This window comes from Hyperolius riggenbachi, chromosome 2 (assembly GCF_040937935.1).
Source record: "Hyperolius riggenbachi isolate aHypRig1 chromosome 2, aHypRig1.pri, whole genome shotgun sequence".
NCBI classification, from domain to species: domain Eukaryota; kingdom Metazoa; phylum Chordata; class Amphibia; order Anura; family Hyperoliidae; genus Hyperolius; species Hyperolius riggenbachi.
Window position 1 is genome coordinate 328671763 of NC_090647.1, and position 23490 is coordinate 328695252.

The window sequence follows — 23490 nt, forward strand, 5'->3', positions numbered from 1 at the left end:
CATTTTATTAAATTAACGCACTTTTCATACATTTGGCCGCAGCGAGACGGACGGAAAATGCATTAAACTCTCAGGAATCATTTCATTTATAACATTGGCCGCAGCGCAGCGGCCATTTCGCACATTGGCCGGCCAGAACGCGAAGTGGCCAAACTTCGGGTTCTGGCCGTAACATATATATGTAAAGATTCTAACCATTACAAGATTGCCTCATCTCAAGTCTCCCATTGCTTGCTGTAGAGCTGCATGCTTGCAAGTTGTTATAACTGAAAAGGCTGGTTAATGGAGAGGTTGTGAATGTGTTCCCACTTGATGGTGTTATATAAACAGTAATGAAAATCATTAGGGGCTGCTGCAGTTAAAAAGTTCACATGACAAACCTGTGAAAACATCGGCTGCTTAGCTTTTAATTTGAGCGGTAGTCTACTACCCGCCTCTCATTGGAGCTTTTGGAGGATTTTTTAAAGGCCAAGTAACCCTAAAATTGAACTAGACAAATTCTATTACCAGTCAGGTTGATAAATTAGCGGACAACGGTAATGAGAGAAATATGGAGGCTGCTATATTTCCTTTTTTAACAATGCATATTGCCTGGCTGTCTTGCTGATCATCTGCCTCTAATACTTTTAGCCATAGACACTGAACAAGCATGCAGCAGATCAGGGGTTTCTGACAATATTTTCGGATCTGACAAGATTAGATGCATGCTTACTTCTGGTAGTATTCAGACACTACTGCAGCTAAATCGATCAGCAGCGCTGCCAGGCAGCTGGTATTGTTTAAAAGGAAAGAAATATGGCAGCCTCCATATTGCTCTTATTAAAATTGTCCTTTAAAATCGTGGATAGAAGTAAAGAAACATACACGTTTTTTTTTTTTGGGGGGGGGAGGGGCAGATCTGCTTTAGAAATGTCTTCCACCCTTTCACTTTGCTTGGATGCAGCGATTGAGAGGGTCAGTCGTGTGCCCATGTGACATGCAAATTCGAGAGCACATCCTATACCATGCTTTATTTTCCAGCATTACAGTAGAGGACATGTTGAACAAGTAGCACAAAGGGACTGTGGTTGAGGCAGTAAGCATGGAAAAAGCACTTTCATCTCTCCTAGGCTCGCTGCCTATTATTTCTTGTTGGGAGGTTCTGCATGTGCTGCTCCCAGTAATTTTTCTTGTACAGAATGCAGGTTAGGATGCATATCCAGATAATCTAGCTGCACAAGAGAGGTAGGTTGTAGGGTGATGGGAATGACATATTAAGTTTACATGCAAAGGATGAGAACTTCCTGCACTTCAGTCTTTTTAACATTTGGATGTGAGCAATGCAGTATATTTACATCCTGCTTGCCATCTATTATAGCAAAGTGACCTATAGTCTGAGCATTAACCCAGGAGATGTAAAAGCTATTGCTGATGAGTGCAGACTTAGTTCAAATGTCATACTTACTTTGGTCTGTAAGGTGAAATCGACCTTTAGATGTTTAGTGTTAAAGCTACATGGATGGCTTCCATGCAATCCACTCACCTCATCCATACTTTACTGTATGCACCTGAGATCAGTCGGAGCTTGTCAGTCATTATGCTGGCACTTGATCCGCTGCTTGAGGACTCAGATTAGTTGGTAAAGCTTCACAGTGAATTTTTTGAGCTTGAAAAAACAATTTCAAAAGGTACGGTAATATTTCATAATTTACTCTAGTTAGTATGATTGCTTTGAGAGTTTGCCGTGTCTACTTTTAGGTTTTTGTTTGAATTTAAGTTGCTTACCAGCATAATTGCCTGGTCCAGCCGTTGGCCCTGTTATCCCTAACCTAGCGATGGGGCTGGTTCCATCAAGAGATTTTTGGAATGAAGTATTTCATGCTATTGGCATGCACTCAGAGATCAGTTTTGGGTGGGCTTAACTTTTTAATGCACTTTCCTTGAGGTTTTAACTCTCCCTTTTCTAATTGTTTTGAGTGCTTGTTTTGCTTTCTCTTCAGTGATTTGTATACATTATATCCTCACATTATTGGCACCATGAAGTCCACCTTTTGCATATTATCTTGTTTCTCCATCTACCCCTTTTTAAAATGTGTGTATTCTCTAGGTAATGCGAGCCGGTGGGAATCAGAGGCCTCTAACGCCTAACCAGAACCAACAGGGACAACAAAATGACCAACTGGTAGCAGCAGCTGCTGTAAACTCTGCACTGGCTTTTGGGCAAGGTCTTGCTGCAGGAATGCCTGGTGAGCATGATTTATTATAAATTGGTGCTGAACTCCAGTTTCAGCTGAAATAAACCTGGATTACCTTCCTTCACCATTTCAGACCAGTATTTAACCACTTTATCCACCACTACAGTATATCTACGTCCTCTGTGACTTCATCTAAGCCACGAGTCAGTAGATGTCTTGTAGCAGAAGCAGTGCTGTGCAGGATTGGGCTTGCTTCTGTGTACACATTTCTGGCACTGCTGCAGCACTAATTGGTGAACAGTAACGCAGTGTTAAATTCTTCCCTACAGGGCCTGCTCTATAGCCCCACATCTCCACTAGTGTGTCCATCTTACAGCTGCCACTGCCGCCGTTCAGAGTCCAGCACATTCCTGGCCGCTGGTGCATGCCCGGAGATTAAGCGTGCCAGGCTGCTACTGCATGCCTAGAGACAGTCATTGAAGACTATCATGGTAAAGACTACATCTCCCTGCATGCACCAGCGACCGGGAACACCACATCTCCCAGAATGCACCAGTGGCTGGGAATGCAGTGAACTCATGGGTTCTTTGAACCGTAGCAGTGACAGCGACAAGATGGATGTCCTCGTGGAAGACAGGCTATGGAGCAGCCCCTGTAGGTAAGTTTAACGCAGGACCCAGTAATTCAAAATGTTGGTGGTCTGCAATGCTGATGTTGCAACAGTTGAAAAATGATATGCTGGGACTTGTGGACCATAGAGGTGAAAATAAACACATGAGAAAATAAATTTCATCTATCCTCCGTCTACTAAAAATTACTTTTTTAGATATCCCACAGTTTATTTTATATTTAAAATGAGTCTTTAAGTTTCTTCTGTTTCATTGTCTCAGCTCAATGACACCTTTATTGATTTATGCTAGAGCTCAAATCTATGAATTAGTGACTCTCTTTATCTTTTTCCTGCTCTCAGAAGCAGGCATGGGCTTAAATTCGGCTAAGGGTGATCCCGATAGTAGCTATCCGGATTCACCCAGTGATGCTGTGCGGGGGGGGGGGGGGCGCCAATCTCACCTGTCTGACGTCTTTTGGTATGTCCCTCGGCACCTCCCACGATGCGCTCCACTCGGCGGTCACGTGACTACAAACACTTTCTCCTTCAACCCGGAAGGAGGAAGTGTTTGTAGTCACGTGACCGACGAGTGGAGCGCATCGTGGAAGGTGCCGAGGGACTACCGGAAGACGTCAGACAGGTGAGATTGCCCCCCCCCCCCCCCCCCCCCGCCCGCACAGCATTACTGGGTGAATCCGGATAGCTACTATCCGGATCACCCTTGGCCGAATTTAAGCCCATGCCTACTCAGAAGCCATTTACTGACAGGAAAGTGTTTTATGGCTGCAATTGTCTGTGAGGGCAGTGAGGGTTTATGCTATAGTTTGACGCAGTCTGACCTGGGAAGAAACTGTCATTTGTATACCTAATGTTTAACTTTTTCAGGCAGAGAAAGACAAAATAAAGAGCACAGCATAGTTATTTGTGTGCTTGGCTCTGTACATACACGTCTATCTCATTATGTCACATGTCACCTCAGTTGTCCTTTTAAGGATGTTTCCAAAAGGGTAATTAATTCTGCATGCTTTTTTCTGTTTGAAAATTCTTGCATGTTATGCAAATTTTCACATGCATCTATCAATACATACGGTGTCCAAGACAGTGCAGCATGCTGTATACAGTATATAAAATATGGAAACTGTCCCATACACTTGCATTATGTTTGATTTGCAAGATCTGGAGACCCAGCCTTAATGTTTCCTATATGTAGGGATGTTTTTTTCAGATGAACTTGGGTCATAGATCTTCTCACAAACATGAAATGGTACGAGTGCATGCCTGTAAACTTTTTCATGTCAATTTATTTCAGGATATCCAGTGTTAGCACCAGCTGCTTACTATGACCAAACAGGGGCTCTTGTTGTGAATACTGGAGCAAGAAATGGTCTAGGGGGCCCAGTTCGGTTGGTAGCTCCTGCACCGGTTATAATAAGTCCATCTGCAGCTCAAGCAGGTAAGTTTTTATGTTGGTCTAAGAAACTGAGGGCTTTATTCAATTCACTTTTTCTCCTAGGAGATCATTTTTCATATCTTTAAAATACCTTTTCAGCATTTTGTAATTGAATTAGTACCAAAAAGTAGGTGAAAAAGTACTATCAAAATTATTTTAATATTGACTTGCTTGCTGGTGGATAAAAAAGCGTTTTATGGACAAGATGTAAAAAGATCACCTAGGAGAAAAAGTGAATTGCATATGGGGCTGCATTTACCTCTACTGCTAGTGGGACATTGGCCTCAATTCACTAAGATCATGCTGGGGATAAGGCAAGAGAAAACTTGCCACCACACAGTGAGAGAGTTATCTTATCTCTTCATTCCTTAAAGGGGAACTGAAGAGAGAGGTATATGGAGGCTGTCATGTTTATTTCCTTTTAATCAATACCAGTTGCCTGGCAGCCCTGCTGGTCTATTTCTCTGCAGTAGTATCTGATTAAAACCAGAAACAAGCATGCAGCTAGTCTTGTCGGATCTGACTTATAAGTCTGAACCACTGAAACACCTGATCTGCTGCATGCTTGTTCAGGGGCTATGGCTAATAGTATTAGAGGCAGAGGATCAGCAGGGCTGCCAGGCAACTGGTATTGTCTAAAAGGAAATAAACATGACAGCCTCCATATACCTCTCTCTTCAGTTCCCCTTTAAGTTACCTCCTCTGTAGTTGTTACCTCATCTGAAGTTATTTTCACATGCAGTTAATTAACAGCCTGTCTTTAACTTAAGAATTCTGGAGTTATTTTAAAGACAGAAGAGTTAACTTTAGGTTTGCCTGAGGTAAAATGTTTCCTGAATACTAAAGGCCTTATCACCATGGCGATAACTCTAGAAACATTATTAAAGACAGGAGATAAGCTTAGTGACTTGAGGCCATTGTGTGTGTTTTTCCCAGTCAAATTGCTCTTATAAATCAAGTTTCTGGTTTTTTTTTCTGTCTCCAAGCTGTTGCTGCAGCAGCCGCGTCTGCCAATGGCCCAGGTGGTGCAACAAATGGACCCTTTCGTCAGCTTAATTCTCAGCAGCCTCAGGGACAACCGCAACCGCAGGGCAACCAGAACCTGGCATCAAGTTCATTCTATGGCAACAGCTCCCTGACAAATAACCAGCAAAGCAGTTCCTTATTTTCACAAAATTCAGGTCAGCCAGGAAATAGTTCACTAGGATTTGGAAGCAGTGGATCTCTGGGAGCAACACTCAGTTCAGCTCTGGGTGGCTTTGGAACAGCAGGTGAGAATTAAGATGGTAGTTTGCAAGTTAATGGAATTATAACGCTATAATTATGTTTAGTACAGATCTAGTGAGTAGTGAATTTTTAACTGCTATTTTTTTTCATAGTTGCCAATTCCAATACTGGCAGTGGCTCTCGTCGCGATTCATTGACGGGGAGTACAGATATATACAAAAGGACTTCAAACAGTTTGAATACAATTGGACATAGTTTCTACAATGGCCTAGGCTTCTCTTCATCTCCTGGTCCTGTAGGCATGCCCCTTCCAAGCCAGGGAGCAAGCCATTCCCAAACACCACCACCATCTCTATCTTCCCATGGATCGTCTTCCAGCCTCAACCTAGGTAAGAGGCTCTCCATGTTTAATAAGTCAAAGAACTTTACACATTTGTGGCACTTATCAAACTTTATATTTTATCCCAGGTGTGGGATTTCCTTTGTCTCATTGTGTACATTTCCCTTTGTCGGACTTGCTTTTCTATGAAATAATGGGGGTTGAAAATGATAGTTTATGTAAAATAAAAACAATGGTACATGTGAAAGCCATGGAGGTACAAAAGACTATTGTTTAAATCTCCCCAGTGAGATCACACAAATAAATAGAAATTCAAGGTTCCGTCTCACTTGCACATTATTTTGTAGGAATGGTCAATGAGATGCAAATAATTCCAAATTGAAGCATAACAATTTAAACGTTGTATGCAAATGTATGCAGCTTGAAAATTGACCTATAGAATCGCCAAGGTGGAATTTGATTGGGACATTTACAAAATTTGCATCAACTCATAACGTACCAAAGTCCAGATAAGACAGTAGGATTGTTACTGAGGTGCAAATACATTTTGGCACAAGATACTGAAGAGTTAAAGCGAAATTAAACTGACATAACACTTAAAGGAGTAAATAAGAAAATTAGCGCTACTTACCCTGGGCTTCCTCCAGCCCCAAGCTCCCAGCATGTCCCTCGCCGCAGCTCAGTCCCGATCCCCGGCGATGACGTCAGGCCGACCTCTAGATCGGCCTGTGCTGCGCCTGCGCGAGCAGTGCTGTAAATCGCCGCCACGTGGACCTGAGCAGACTGCGCAGGCGCAGAACTACCTGGAGTTCGGCCTGACCACCTCGCCGGGGACCAGGACGGAGCTGCGGCGAACTGCTGTGTGCAGAGCTGCGGCAAGGGACATGCTGGGAGCTTGGGCCTGGAAGAAGCCCCGGGTAAGTAGCGCTTATTTTCTTATATTAGCCTGATAACTCATTTAATAAAACGTGTTTTCCTACTTTGATACCGTTTATCTGCTCTTAAAGCTGCCATTGTAATTTATTGCAAATCTGTCCTATTTATATATTATCATGTATCCAGTGAGTATGTGTTCTGTGCACACTTTGTGTTCAGCTGAAACACCATTAGCAATGTTTACTAATAGTGGCAGTCTTTGGCATTCCCATTGAGGAAGAATGTGCTGTGTTTAATGATTTCAATACTGTTCTGCTACCATTTTTATTCTGGTTTCAAGATTCATGCTGTAAAGAATCTTTTAGAGCAAATAAAAAAAATAATAAATTGTATAGCGCTTTTCTCCTGTCAGTCTCAAAGTGCTTGTGAGGCAGCCACTAGGGCATGCAGTAGCAGTGTTAGGGAGTCTTGCCCAAGAACTCCTTACTGAATAAGTACTGTTTTAATGAATACACAAAGGTGGTAAGAGATGCGCAGAAGTGTATAAAATGGCGTTTAAAACAATAAAAGAGAAAAAGAGAAGTGACTTACCTCAATAAAGACAAATTATTCTTTGCCTGCACCAGGTTTACCTCAGTAAGGGAGGAAATTATGTCATGATTGGCTTCAAGATAGACACAGTTAAAATGGAGAATCCTAAGAAGGCTTTTTTTTAACTATTGAAAATCACTAAAATCAAAATGTGGACAGCGTAATACATATGTAAGTAGAGCAAGTATTTATCTACTTATGTGTTTGTTTGTTTTTGAGATAGTATGGCGGACAGCTCCTCTTTAAGACTAATTACATTAAGCCTGAACTAGGGCTTTAAAAATATTGTATAGTGTATGGGTAACTACAGCTCTTTACATTTGTTTCAGAAAGTGAGGTATTGCAGTTTTTCACCGCCTTCTTCCTGAGAGCTGGAAGTCTGTTTCTGCATGTGCAACATACCCTGCCAACAATAGTGATTGTTCCTGTCTCTAATATACTTAAAGGATACCAGAGCTTAATTTGTTTTTGAGAAACGGGAGCGGGCATATAATGTTACTTGTTCTGATGTCTACCACTTCCCCCCGTTCTACTCTCAGCCTCCCGTAACGCACCTAAAGTCCCCCTGGGATCCTCTACCTGTCTTACTGCGCATGTCAGGTTGCACACGACCTACAGCACGCGCCCGTGAGCGCACTGCGCATACGTATGACGTCACTTGCGTCATGCACAGTAAGTCCCGACCTGGCTGACCAGAAGAGGATCCCAAGGGCTTTTAGGTGAGTTGGGGGGGGGGCTGAGAGGGGAGCGGGTGAAGCAACAGACATCCGCACAGGTAATTGTATATGCCTGCTCCCCACGTTTCTCCAAAACAATTTAAACTGGTATCCTTTAACAAAATGGGTATGTTGTAGATGATGAATAGGAATGGTCAAATAGTTGCTAATTTTTAAATTGATCCTGATTTTGTTAACTTTATGCAATTGTTTTCAGCTTGGAAATTGACTAAGCAAATGCAGTAGTTGCTGAAAATTTTGGTCCATTTTTAAGCTGCAAAAAGTAAGCTTAAAATTTTGCCTCGACTCAGAATTATAACCTCTTTTTGACCATCAGTAGTGGTGACGTTTACAAGGGTCATGTGTTAGTTCTGCTCTTTACCTTTGTCACTGTCCTCTGCCAACATCTGCAGCCATGTATTCTACTTTGGTTGTTACATGGTCATACCTCACTGTTAAGCTGGCCACTAACGGTCCAATTTCTAGCGAAAAATCGTTCGAGCGATCAGAAATTCTGATCGGATGAAAAATCGTTCACTACACCATCAACTAACCAATCATTGCTTCCTATCTATCACGACCACCAAGAAAATCCAAATTTTCGTTCGACGAAAATTCATTCGGGCGACATTTTTTTCACTCGTTCATAATCGATTGTGTCCACCAATGGAGATTATTTACAACCAATCCGATCAGAATTTCTGATCGCTCGAACGATTTTTCGCTACAAATTGGACCGTTAGTGGCCATCTTTAGGCAATCTATGGCAATTCGGTAAGTAGCTTGTTTAAAAAGGAAAGATGTATGAAAACCTTATGGTCTGCCTCACTACATCTTTACTTTACTTGCATACACTATGTGCCATCGGTTTTAGTGCACTGTGCATGGTGTATTATCTGCAGTGACGTTTGAAAGTCTTTTTCATGTTACATCTCACACCTGTGCAGTGTGTTGGAGTACGGTGTATTATCGCGCAGTAATAAACATTCTTATATACAGCGCGTAACCATTAAGGACATTAGGTAGCTTGTGAAAGTGCACACATTGTGCATTTTAGCATACCTGTGTTTAATTTTGTGAGTACAGGTAATTTTTTTCAAATAAAAGTATCCTAAAATCTAAAAATGTTCTCTTTTGTTCAAAAACGACAGCGTAAATCACTTAACAGGATTATAGTCCTGTTGAGATTCTTGTCATTTTCTAAGTAAAGAAATAATGAGCTTTCTTTCTGCAGGGGGCCTGACAAATGGCAGTGGACGGTACATATCGGCTGCACCGGGAGCAGAGGCCAAGTATCGCAGTGCAAGTAGTGCGTCAAGTTTATTCAGTCCGAGCAGCACACTTTTTCCATCTTCCCGTCTGCGCTATGGTATGTCTGATGTGATGCCTTCAGGTCGGAGCAGATTGCTTGAAGACTTTCGAAATAACCGTTATCCCAACCTTCAGCTACGAGAAATTGCTGGACACATAATTGAGTTTTCTCAGGATCAGCATGGATCCAGGTATCCGATCTATTTAACACCTTGACTTTTTTTTTTTTTCTGATCCTCACCACATGTGAAAGCACTGGCTGCTGTATTTCCAGTACTCATTAACACCTTGAGTTACCTGCGAAAAAGTACTACAAAATACAAACCTACATGAAACCTCTTTTACACAGTTGTGCAAGAGTGCACTTTTTTCCTTATGATTTGTATTTTGTTGTGAGAAAAAGCCCTTAAAGAGAACCCGAGGTGTGTTTAAAGAATGTTATCTGCATACAGAGGCTGGATCTGCCTATACAGCCCAGCCTCTGTTGCTATCCCAAACCCCACTAAGGTCCCCCTGTACTCTGCAATCCCTCATAAATCACAGCCGTGCTGTGAGGCTGTGTTTACATCTGTAGTGTCAGTCTCAGCTGCTCCCCCGCCTCCTGCATAGCTCCGGTCCCTGCCCCTGTCCCTTCCCTCCAATTAGCAGGGAGGGAAGGGATGCAGGCGGGGACTGGAGTTCTGCAGGAGGCGGGGAGAGCAGCAGACTGACACTATAGAGATAAACACAGCCAGCTCTGACAAGCTGTTTGTCAGCAGCGTGGCTGTGATTTATGAGGGATTGCAGAGTGCAGGGGGACCTTAGGGGGGTTTGGGATAGCAACAGAGGCTGGGCTGTATAGGCAGATCCAGCCTCTGTATGCAGATAATATTCTTCAAACCCACCTCGGGTTCTCTTTAATGCCATAAACTGTTTAGTACAGCATGACACACTTACTTAAAAAAAAAACAAAAAAAACCTCAAATACAGTGTGCAGCTGCATTTACTTTACTGCTTTACTGTAGTTCTGGTGTTCTTTGGATGGTAAGCGGTGTTGATATTGTGCTAGATGTACAGTGTGGTGTTGAGACCAAATAGTTTGATTTTGGTTTCATCTGACCAGAACACCTTTTTCTATTTGTCTTCAGAATCTACAAGTTGAACTTTTGCAAAGCTCAGTCATGACTTAGGGCTTGTTCACACTAAGGGCGCTTTCAGGATTTTTTAATTGCTGGCGATTTTGAAAATCGCCCTAAAAGCACTTGTTCAATGATTCTCTATGAGAGTGTTCACATCTGAGCGGTTTGATTCCAATCCGCTCACAAAAGCGCTGCCTGTACCATTTTTGGGGCGATTTGCCTCAATGGAAGGTATAGGGAAATTGTGAAATGCTTGAAAAAGCGCTTTGTATAGCGATTTCCCCAGGGCTTTTAAAGCCGATCCGACATGAAAAACTAACTATAACAAGTAACTTGTCTATATATCTTATGTACAGTTTAGATGGTTTAAACAGCAAATCTGTCTGCATACTGCTTTAATAGAATATGATTTCTTCCTGTGATACAATGACAGCAGCCATTTTGTTTGTAAACATTACACAGAGGCAGGCTTATCTGCACCATCAGCACTCGGGCTGAAAATAACCTAATCCCCCCACCTCCTCCCTCCCCTCTGCCTCTGAAATCTCTGGCTAGTAATACCTCCCCCTCCTCCTGCCCAGACTGAGCTCCCATGAGCCCTTGCTACTGCCAAGGCTCTCTGAAAACTGTGGGTGGGGCTTATTTAGTGTATAGGGAATTAGAGTATTAAAACAAAAAAGTATTTGGCTTGAGGAATGCCCTATAAACAATAGGAAAGGAACACAATTATGCAATGAGTAAAAGTTCATCTCAGATCCACTTTTTTCCGGGTCAAAGAGTTCACTTCCTGACTTGGGTCAGGAAGTGAAAAAACAAATTGCTCTGCAAAAGCGCTTAGAAAATCGATTTACTAAAAAATCGCAACGCGGCGGGAGGCGCTGAAAATAATCGTGCAAAAAATTGCAATACGCAATTGCCATAGGCCTCTTGGTAGCCTCCCTGCCCAGTTTCCTCCCTGCTCCATCTAGTTTGGAGGGACAACATGGCCTAAGAAGGGTCCCCGTAGCACTTTTAATTGTTTACCATGCTTCTTGTTCTCCTTGGTATTGATAAAAACTTTAAATTGTGTTTTATATCTTGACTTGTTCCACTGGAATGCTCAAGGAGTAGCTGTGCTTATGCTGAACTAATGATCACTAGCGGAAGCCAGTAATCTCGTTTCATAGCTGTTATCGTAGCAGATCTGAAGTCACGTCCCTTGTGTGTCTTGGAGGGCCCTTTTCCACTAGCAGTCACTAGCGTTCACACTGAACGCTAGCGATTGCTGAATCGCAAAGTGCAGGAAAGTTCCGGCACTTGCGTTCACGATTTGGGTATGCACTGTAGTGCATAGCAAAATCGCGGCAAATATCGCTCCGCGGCGTGATTGCGTTTGAGGCAAAAACAAATCGAGGTAGTGGAAATAACCTACCGCGATTCCTGTGTTATTTAGCAAACCCTAGCGACTCAGCTAGCGCAAACGCGCTAGTGGAGAAGGGCCCTTTGTTAATCTGCACCACATTTTTGTTTTACCTCTGGGCCTTGGCTCTTCTGACATTTGTGAAAAAACACAAGTGTTCCAAGTGTGATATGAAAGTAAAAAAAAAAGTTTTTCAGTATGATTTGCGAACTTGTCAGTATTAGTAAGGCTTTGAAGTGCTTTTATCTAACCTCATGTGTTTTTCTTATAAAATCCTGGGTTGTAGCTTGATTTGTGCTGTTTGATTCATCAGGTTCATCCAGTTGAAGCTAGAGCGTGCAACTCCTGCAGAGAGACAGCTGGTATTTAATGAGATCCTGCAAGCAGCATATCAGCTGATGGTGGATGTGTTTGGAAACTACGTCATTCAGAAATTTTTTGAGGTATTATTTAAAAGCTGTTTGTTTGTAATAGAGATTGATTACTATATTGTAAAAAAAAGGCTGGTATGTTTCTGAAATAATGTACTGGAAAACATTATACCTGTGGGAAATTCTACATTACAAGGTAAGCAAATGCTAACTCCATGTGGAATAAAGGTACCCATACATTACTCAATTTACGTTAACAGTATGCTGCAGATTTGATCACAACGGAGCGACTGCTCCATTGACTTTTAGATCAATTACTGTCCGAAATTGATTGGAACAGTCTGTCCAGCATGCTGGAAAGAGGTCACTGGAATAGGCTTGGTCGTGTATGCGGTAGTAGTGGTGGTCGATTTTTCTGGGGAATGACAGACCCCCAGCTGGTCTCCAAACTCATTTGATATGCAAAAAAATCTGTCTTCTATAATCCTCAAAGTGGCTCTATGTGGTGCATAACAGTGCTGTCTTACATTGTGAAACTTACTACTGTGCTTTTAATCTGCTCAGTCAGCATGGCGCATGCAGATATACTGCCTGTATAACTCCATTGGCATGTGTATGTATATGTATGTATGTATGTGTGTGTATGTAATATAATTATTATGCATTGCAACAGATCCCTTTTACATAGCATTTTGAAAAACACACATTAAAATGTAAGCATAATTTAGTCAGAGATTGGGTCGTATAAGAAAAGAACGTATTTGACCAGAATTTGGCATACTTACAACATGCGTACAGTATGCATAAATACAATGCATTTGCTGGAGTGCTCAGTAGAAAGGTCAGACCTAATTGCTAGTTGTGCACACTAGTTGGGATGCCAAGAGCCATATGCATCGCAGGAATGGCTTGACACAAATGCAGCTCGTTTTTGACAGTTTACTGACAGTTATACTAGGTACACACGATACAATGTTCTGGCAGATTTACCTGCCAATAAATCTGGCAGGTAAATCTGCCAGAAAATTGTATTGCGTGTACCTAGACTCTAGGTACACACTGAGATTTTCTGTCAGATTTACTGTCGGAACGATTATTTGCAACATGTTCTAATTTCCGATGTATTTCCGACTGTTTTCCATTCACTTCTATCAAAAAATGATCGGGAATCAGATCGGACATATTGGAAATAATCGATCTGACCGTAAATCTGCCACAAAATCTGTGTGCATTATCTGCTTTTTCAATTCAAAATGGTTTGTGTTTTCTGCATTGTTCTTATCCATTATTTATTTCATGGAATTAAGCATCGCATGTTGCCATTCACTTCACAGTTTGGAAGTTTAGAACAGAAGCTGGCGATTGCAGAAAGGATTCGTGGACATGTTCTTTCCCTGGCTCTGCAGATGTATGGTTGTCGGGTGATACAGAAGGCCCTTGAATTCATCCCACCTGACCAGCAGGTCATTGTAAGTCATCTTGGCAGAACCTTTTTGATTTTTCCTCATTTGCTATTGAGGTTTAGTTTGTTTTGAACTATAGTAAACTGTCCCAGTTATAATGTGTTTTAATGTGCAGATGAGGTAACCAAAGTGTCTTGGTTTTTATAATTAGTTTGTTTTTGGTTTTTGTTTTGTTGCATTACCTGAGTTTCTTTTAAAGGCTGCTATGTGTGCTCAGCAGACCTCTGAATATGTAATATGTATTAGAACTTGCAGTGAGCTGAGTTGTGAGCTGTCCATTACCCTTTACAGAAAAGATTCCTACTCTCCTTGTAACTCTAGAATTGAGAGAAATGCTCACTGGTTTTGTGGGGTTTGGGAGTGTATATTCAAACTCTATACCTAGCATAGAAACTAGAGGAGGGTGTACTTGTGGCATAAGGGAACCCCTTGAAAAGAAATATAGGGATTAGTATACTGCCACCATAAAGGGAAATTTAACCAATGTTCATTTTAATGAGCCAACATGTGCCATGGTCTCCAGCTCTTTATTGCACAGTGTCATATCACCTTTCTGGCCAGATCTTTGAAATGTGTTTTTCATATGCTGCCATGTAGCCTTTTCCAAATTCTGTAAATTGCACACCTTCAGAACATGTTTGAGTGACAGCTGATGTCTCCTACAGCCTTTAACAATTTGCTCAGCCTTTGAAATTCATTGACAGTAGTTTGCTTGAACTAGATAGATGAAAGTCACTTAGTCAAGTTGTGTTGTTGGCCCTGGAGAATTAGGGCATTCATTTTATAAAATTTCTTGTTTAGCACTCATGCTATATCGGTGTGTCAACACTTTTTGAACTTCCAAATCCTCTTCATACTCCCCTTTGAGGTTCGATACTTCATGGCAATGAATTGCTGGCCTTCTGCTTAGCCCAGTTCTGGTGTGAACTGTACCTGTACAGACTTCATTCCTGCGCCACACCTTCCAGTTTCTCTGCCCACCTAAAAGTGGTGATACCCCTTTATAGAAGAGTTGTGGATTAAGCTAGAATGCTGCAATGTAGTGGGGGCCCTCCTGGGCATAACTTTGCTCTGGCTTGAAGCCCTAGTGTGCGTGTGTGGGAGGGGCACGCACGCGCGCGAAGCGACGCGACCCTGTAAAGTTTTAGGAGGCATTTAAGAAAGAATTTTAAGAGATTTTGTCACCCATTACTCATTGCACACACCTGATGTCAAATGTAAGAAAAAAAAGAAAATTCTTTTACTTGTTTCCTACTGGTTACGTTGATTTATTTTCCAGAGTTTTATTTCGGATTGTGCTATTATTTGGTGCGTTAAACCTTTAAATAAAAAAAAAAATGTACCTAGAATGTTAAGAAAAATCGAATGCTGTATTTTCACCCACTTTTTTGTTTTAAAAATGAGCATCTTATAAAAGAGACTGAAATAAATCCCTTATCCCGTGCAGAATGATATGGTCCGAGAACTGGATGGGCATGTGTTGAAATGTGTGAAAGACCAAAATGGAAACCATGTTGTACAAAAGTGCATAGAGTGTGTCCAGCCGCAGTCGCTGCAGTTCATCATTGATGCCTTCAAGAGCCAGGTCAGTTTCACAATTCACACAGCGATAACAGTTTACGCTTGACTTAAAGGAATTCTATCAAACTTTTACTTTTTCTGTAAGCACTATAAATCAATTTGCCAACAACAGTAAGGATGAGCACAGCATATATTTTTGCTGTGCAGAGTGTCTTTGTCTTTATCTAACTACTGTCGGCTGTCCCCTGAGAAAACTGAGGCGACGGGGAATTGGGGCAGTCCATTATACAAGAGGGGAGCCTCTTGCTGAGTACAGCTGTGGTTTATTCTATTCTGATGGTCCCCACACAGCAGAGCAAGTTATACAGCATGTGATCCTTCATATAAAGTTACTGTGAGGAGACCTCTCTCGCTGCTAGTCTGAAGGAGACTCTGCTGAGCTGCCGCTGCGTTGCTACACAAAGGTAAACATATGAGCTGAAGGAGGGCGCGTCATTGCTCTGAAGAGGAGCCGTAGAGGAAGATTTATTATAATCTTCCTCTACAGCTCTCTTCAAAGCAATGACGCGCCCTCCTCCAGCTCATATGTTTACCTTTGTGTAGCAACGCAGCGGCAGCTCAGCAGAGTCTCCTTCAGACTAGCAGCGAGAGAGGTCTCCTCACAGTAACTTTATATGAAGGATCACATGCTGTATAACTTGCTCTGCTGTGTGGGGACCATCAGAATAGAATAAACCACAGCTGTACTCTGCAAGAGGCTCCCCTGTTGTATAATGGACTGCCCCAATTCCCCGTCGCCGTCCATTTTCTCAGGGGACAGCCGACAGTAGTTAGATAAAGACAAAGACACTGCACAGCAAAAATATATGCTGTGCTCATCTTTACTGTTGTTGGCAAATTGATTTATAGTGCTTACAGAAAAAGTAAAAGTTTGATAGAATTCCTTTAATGAAGTATCCTCTCACTTATCAGAGCTTGCAATTAATCTTTCAATATGGTTTTCAGTTTCTTATAAATGCTTTGAAAGTTTGCTGAATACATTGTCCCTGCTATTTTTTAACAATTGGTACTAAAGGAAACTTGTAAGTAGGAAAAAAAAGTTTCTTATTCATGTAGATGAAAGCCCCTGGATGGTCCAGAGGCTTCCCATTTGATCCACAAGTCCACCATTGCTGTGCAGGGTCCCCCCGATCATATCAAACATAAGCTCATCGCACATGTTCTCGTGGCTACACACTCCATGTAGAAGCGCGGTGTGATCTGCTTTATGCTTTTGCACTCATACATGACGGACAGCGCAACCACTAACACGAAGGGGGTCACGGTCAGTTGCGGTGGGATCGAGGAGGAAAACGGGAAGTCCTTGGACCGGCCAGAGGTTTCCTGCTACGTGGTTAACGGGTTCACTTTAAGGAAAAAGCCTACGTTTACTTTCCGATTGATTTATTTACATCCTCTTCATGTTGACAGTAGTAAGCAATCAGAATGCAGCTTTTGAGGTTTCTTCCTTTTAGGATAGTAAGTTGGCTACATATTAGTCTTGCTATCCTTCCCTATAGCTTATGTACCTTCAGGTGGGCTCCAAGGCTCTCTCCATTCCTGGCAAAATGCTCTTGTGTGATTCATCATTGTGTGTGGCATGCTTAGAAGATTCCAGGCTGTGGGCGCTCCACCCACAGACTGAGCACAAATGAGGGGTAGACTAGCATTGAGGACCAGAGAAAGGCAGTTATAAAGGTGAGGCCAGCATGGCATTTTAGCTCAGCTGCCGTCTCTGCAGCAGCACTTACAGCCAAAGGGTGAAGCCGTAGAGAAAAATTGCAGTTTAGGGAAATGCATTTTCCACAAGGTTAGGAGTACTTTAAAGGGAACCTGAAGTGAGAGGGATATGGAGGCTGCCATATTTATTTCCTGTTAAACAATACTAGTTACCTGACAGCACTGCAGATCTATTTGACTACAGTAGTGTCTGAATAACACCAGTAACAAGCATGCAGATAATCTTGTCAGATCAGACAATGTCAGAAACACCTGATCTGCTGCTTGCTAGTTCAGAGTCTATGCCTTAAAGTATTAGAGGCAGAGGATCAGTGGGATAGCCCGGCAACTGGTATTGCTTAAAAGGAAATTAAATATGGCAGCCTCTATATTACGCTCACTTCAGTTGCCATTCAACAACGCATACTTACTTTCCTAAAACGCAGGTGGGCATGATTAGTATAGATGCACTTTAACCACTTTGTCCTCCTTGACGTAGATCTACGTCAACGAGGCCATGTGCACTCCCGCGCGTGCACGCACACGATCGGCCGCGGATCGTTAGCCCAGGAATCAATGAATCGGGCCATGGTGCCCGATCACTGAGTCCTCTCCCCCCCAGAAAAAGTGACAGCTTCTCTCAGAAGCTTCGCTTTTTCTGCCTCCTATGTCCCTCTAAGCCAGGCATGGGCAAACTCGGCCCTCCAGCTGTTACAGAACTACAAGTCCCACAATGCATTTGCTTTTATGAGTCATGACTGTGGCTGTCAGACTCCTGCAATGCATTGTGGGACTTGTAGTTCCTTAACAGCTGGAGAGACAAGTTTGCCCATGCCTGCTCTAAGCGTACATGTTACGCTTAGTGACGTCATGTAAACAAACTCAAGGTTGCCATCTTGTGGCCAAAAAGTAAAACTACATCTAAATGTAAAAAAAACATAAAAATACACATATATTTACCTAAAACAAATACGATTTACATCCCATGCTCCCAAAAATACCCACATAAAATGTTTAATAAAAAAAAAATTACAATAAAAAAAAAACAAATATTTACCTAAGGGTCTTAACTTTAAATATCTATGTAAAGATGAAATTTTTTTTTATTTTTTATATATAAGCTTGTAAATAGCGATGGATGCAAAATGGAAAAAATGCTCTTTTATTTCCAAATAAAATATTGCCATACATTGTGATATGGACATAATTTAAACGGTGTAATAACTGGGACAAATGGGCAAATACAATACGTGGGTTTTAATTATGGAGGCATGTATTATTTTAAAGAGAGTCTGAAGCGAGAATAAATCTCGCTTCAGACCTCATAAATAGCAGGGGCATGTGTGCCCCTGTTAAACCGCCGCTATCCCGCGGCTTAACGGGGGTCCCTGATCCCACAAATCCCCTCCGTAAAGCGGGGGAGCGCTTCCTGGTTGGGGCCGGGCTAACCACCGCAGCCCTGCCCCACGCGCGTCTGTCAGCGCGTATCTCCACCTCTCCGCTGCCCCTCTCAGTCTTCCTTCACTGAGAGGGGCAGGGGAGAGGTGGCGATGCGCCGCTGATAGACGCGACTGGAGGCAGGGCTGCGGCGGTTAGCCCTGCCTCCAGGAGCGACCAAATGTACGACAAAGTCGTGCGGGGGGGAATTTGGGGGTGAAGGGACCTCCGTGTAGCGGCGCGATAGCGGCGGTTTAGCAGGGGCACACGTGCCCCTGCTAACTTTGAGCTCTGAAGCGAGATTTATTCTCGCTTCAGAGTCTCTTTAAACTGATAATGGCTAAAAACTAAGAAATAATGAATTTTTTAAGTAAGGTAGCTCTTAGCAAAATGTACCACCCAAAGAAAAGGTCCGTACACACGCCGGACTGGAGGCAACGACTGGTCCGTTGTCACCTCCCGCTGGGTGGGAGACGGACTGATACGTCTGTTTCTGAGCGATCCGCCGGGCAGATCGCTCAGAAGCAGCCGTATCAGTCCGCCGACAGTGTGTACACGCGCGGACTGTCGTTGGAACGCCCACCCAGCGGGAGGTGACGACGGACCCGTCGTTGCCTCCAGTCCGGCGTGTGTACGGACCTAAAGCCTAATTGGTGGTGGAAAAAACAAGATATAGATCAGTACATTGTGATAGGTAGTGATAAAGTTATAGGCTAATGAATGGGAGGTGAACATTGCTCGGATGCATAAAGTGAAAACGACCGAGGGCTTAAGTGGTTAAGGCCTCTTTCACAGTGCGACCTTAAAGTCGCACATTAAAACATTTAATGCAGAATAACTCACTGCAATGAAAAATCAATGCCCCATTCACAGTGCACATGTTGCGTTTGTGACTAACGCTGCATGTTAAGTGAAAGTACTGCATGCAATGCGTTATACACATTAGCTGCTTTGCACATGCTCAATAACTTGGAAACATACTTTTCATTGCCTGTATGCTCTACTGTATGCGACGATAACGTGGCACTAAGTTGCATTGCAACTTTTTTGGGGCGGTGCGTTGTAATTAGCGTTGCGACTTTAACGTCTCATCAAAACGCAACATCCTACTGTGAAAGAGGCCTAAAGGTAATGCTATTGTCCTTACAGCTGTTGTGCAAATTTGTCACTGCTTATCTTTGGTTAAGTCAGTGCATGCCCAGGGCTCACTCATGAGAAGCAGTGCATGAGACAATGCTTAACCTCCCTGGTGTTCAATTTCCCCAGGATTTCTGTGCAAAAAGTGATCTAATTTTCATAACCTTTTTTTTGCCTCTAATTTGCCAAAATGTGTCAAACAAGGGTCTAGTATACAGTGCAGGAAAGTACTGACATATATGCACATCAATACTGTTCACAGCATGTTTTGTGTTGACGTTTATAACAGTCAATACCGCTAGAGAGGTTAATCATTTATTTTAGTAGTTCTCATTAACACCAATGCAGGGCAATCTAGAGTACTAAGGAATAGAACTGACTGCCACATATTAGAGCGGTGCAATGTACTTTCCAGTTTAGCTTAACAGGCCCTGGTCTGTATAACAGTAAGTTTCCAATAAATTCATTGCCATATGCATTTTAAAAATTGTGATCAAACCCTGATGCAAGTGAAAGGTTGCTGGACACTCAACACTGCATAGATGATAAACAGAACTGATGCTTTTGTTAAAAAAAAAAAAAACTGTTCATTTTTCAGGTGTTTGCGCTCTCCACACACCCGTATGGTTGCAGGGTGATCCAGAGGATTCTTGAGCACTGCCTTCCTGAGCAAACACTGCCTATACTTGAAGAGCTGCACCAGCACACGGAACAGTTGGTACAGGTAATACACCATACACACGATGCTGCCTGTGAATACTCCTTTACCCTTTATTATGGATATGGACATACTTGTATACAAAGATATTTTACTGGAAATTGGGGCATTGTTAACCTGGAATTTAAAGTTCCTCCATGAATATGGAGTTTTTTTCCTGCTCTCATTTAAAGTCACATGCTTTATTTTCTAATTTCAGTTAGGAAAGAGTTTTCCTCTTGAAAAGGCCTTGTCATGGCTGGAGAAATTTTTTGGGCTTACGTTTTACATTGTGACAAGTATGCCTAAAACCTTATACAACCCATGCAATTTTTCCATCAGATCACTAGATCAATTGATCATTTCCAGCATGTCCGATCTGCTTCCAGTTGAAAAAGGACTACATTTTATGCAGTACGGATCTCACAACCGATCCCTTTCTCGATCAGAAGCAGATCAGACATGCTGTAAATTGTTGATCCATCCATCTGGAAAATTGCATGGTGTGTATAAGTAATTAGACAGAATGGAGCTGTAGACAGGGTTGGAATAGATTATCCAGAGCTTGTGTTACCATATTTGTATGATAAAAATATGATTGCTTGAAAAATTTGAGATCTTATGGTTTTTCAATCACAAATATACATGCAGGTTTTTTTTTTTTCTTTGTCATCAGTCTTTGATTTGATAGTTTCTCTTATGGTGTACATCTCCCTTAAGGTGGCCACACACCATACAATTTTTTAAATATCTGTTCAATTTAAGAATTGCAATCAATTTTTCTGACTGATTGTAACAAATTAAAAAATATGACCAATGTACCACACACCTATGTTCAATTTTTCTCCAATTATGATAAAAATGATTGGAAACTCTGAGAAAATTGCTAGGGTGTGTATATTAACCACTTAACGACCGCCCCCAGCCGATGGGCGGCGGCAAAGACCGGTCCCAAACGACCGCAATACGCCCATCGGCGGGGGCGGCTGCGGGAGTGGCTATGCGGCGATCGCGTCATTCGTGACGCGATCAGCCGCCGGGGACTGGCTCCGCCCCCCGTTCGCCGTAACCCGCCGGCCGTTCGGAAGCGCCGGCGGGTTACTGGCATCCGGATCGCCGCTGCAACAGTGTATAATAGGCTTTGTAATGTATACAAAGCCTATTATACTGGCTGCCTCCTGCCCTGGTGGTCCCAGTGTCCGAGGGACCACCAGGGCAGGCTGCAGCCACCCTAGTCTGCACCCAAGCACACTGATTTCCCCCCCCCTGCCCCCTGATCGCCCACAGCACCCCTCAGACCCCCCCCTGCCCACCCCCCAGACCACTGTTTGCACCCAGTCACCCCCCTAATCACCCATCAATCACTCCCTGTCACTATCTGTCAACGCTATTTTTTTTTTAAGTCCCTAATCTGCCCCCTACTCCCTCCTGATCACCCCCCCACCCCTCAGATTCTCCCCAGACCCCCCCCCAGACCCCCCCCCCCCCGTGTACTGTATGCATCTATCCCCCCTGATCACCTGTCAATCACCTGTCAATCACCTGTCAATCACCCGTCAATCACCCCCTGTCACTGCCACCCATCAATCAGCCCCTGATCTGCCCCTTGCGGGCAATCTGATCACCCCCCCACACCAATAGATCGCCCGCAGATCCGACATCAGATCACCTCCCAAATCCATTGTTTACATCTATTCTCTCCTCTAAACACCCACTAATTACCCATCAATCACCCCCTATCACCACCTGTCACTGTTACCCATCAGATTAGACCCTAATCTGCCCCTTGCGGGCACCCAATCACCTGCCCACACGCTCAGATTGCCCTCAGACCCCCCCCCCTTATCAATTCGCCCGTGCAATATTTACATCTGTTCTCCCCTGTAATAACCCACTGATTACCTGTCAATCACCCATCAATCACCCCCTGTCACTGCCACCCATCAATCACCCCCTGTCACTGCCACCCATCAATCAGCCCCTAACCTGCCCCTTGCGGGCAATCTGATCACCCACCCACACCAATAGATCGCCCGCAGATCCGACATCAGATCACCTCCCAAATCCATTGTTTACATCTATTCTCTCCTCTAAACACCCACTAATTACCCATCAATCACCCCCTATCACCACCTGTCACTGTTACCCATCAGATTAGACCCTAATCTGCCCCTTGCGGGCACCCAATCACCTGCCCACACGCTCAGATTGCCCTCAGACCCCCCCCCCCCCCCTTATCAATTCGCCCGTGCAATATTTACATCTGTTCTCCCCTGTAATAACCCACTGATTACCTGTCAATCACCCATCAATCACCCCCTGTCACTGCCACCCATCAATCACCCCCTGTCACTGCCACCCATCAATCAGCCCCTAACCTGCCCCTTGCGGGCAATCTGATCACCCACCCACACCAATAGATCGCCCGCAGATCCGACATCAGATCACCTCCCAAATCCATTGTTTACATCTATTCTCTCCTCTAAACACCCACTAATTACCCATCAATCACCCCCTATCACCACCTGTCACTGTTACCCATCAGATTAGACCCTAATCTGCCCCTTGCGGGCACCCAATCACCTGCCCACACGCTCAGATTGCCCTCAGACCCCCCCCCCCCCTTATCAATTCGCCCGTGCAATATTTACATCTGTTCTCCCCTGTAATAACCCACTGATTACCTGTCAATCACCCATCAATCACCCCCTGTCACTGCCACCCATCAATCACCCCCTGTCACTGCCACCCATCAATCAGCCCCTAACCTGCCCCTTGCGGGCAATCTGATCACCCACCCACACCAATAGATCGCCCGCAGATCCGACATCAGATCACCTCCCAAATCCATTGTTTACATCTATTCTCTCCTCTAAACACCCACTAATTACCCATCAATCACCCCCTATCACCACCTGTCACTGTTACCCATCAGATTAGACCCTAATCTGCCCCTTGCGGGCACCCAATCACCCGCCCACACCTCAGAACGCCCTCAGACCCCAGCCCTGATCACCTCGCCAGTGCATTGCTTGCATCTATTTCCCCCCTCTAATCACACCTTGAGACACCCATCAATCACCTCCTGTCACCCCCTAGCACACCTACCCATCAGATCAGGCCCTAATTTGCCCCGTGTGGGCTCCTGATCACTCGGCCAAACCCTCAGATCCCCCTCAGACCCCCTTCCGATCACCTCCCCAGTGCATTGATTGCATCTATTTTCCCCTCTAACCGCCCCCTGAGACACCCATCAATCACCTCCTGTCACCCCCCTAGCACTCCTATCCATCA

At 43.6% G+C, this 23490-nt stretch overlaps 1 protein-coding gene across 7 annotated transcripts in view; it reads left to right on the plus strand.

Moving 5' to 3' along the window:
* PUM1 (pumilio RNA binding family member 1) overlaps positions 1-23490 on the plus strand; it is a 108081-nt gene that overhangs the window by 75234 nt on the left and 9357 nt on the right. For all 7 annotated transcript variants that reach the window (XM_068269299.1, XM_068269302.1, XM_068269303.1 and 4 more), the window contains exons 11-19: positions 2087-2225; positions 4094-4237; positions 5221-5505; positions 5614-5850; positions 9219-9486; positions 12126-12255; positions 13518-13652; positions 15094-15231; positions 20098-20223. In XM_068269299.1, coding sequence (XP_068125400.1) covers positions 2087-2225; positions 4094-4237; positions 5221-5505; positions 5614-5850; positions 9219-9486; positions 12126-12255; positions 13518-13652; positions 15094-15231; positions 20098-20223 — 1602 coding nt within the window. The remainder of the gene's footprint in view (positions 1-2086; positions 2226-4093; positions 4238-5220; positions 5506-5613; positions 5851-9218; positions 9487-12125; positions 12256-13517; positions 13653-15093; positions 15232-20097; positions 20224-23490) is intronic.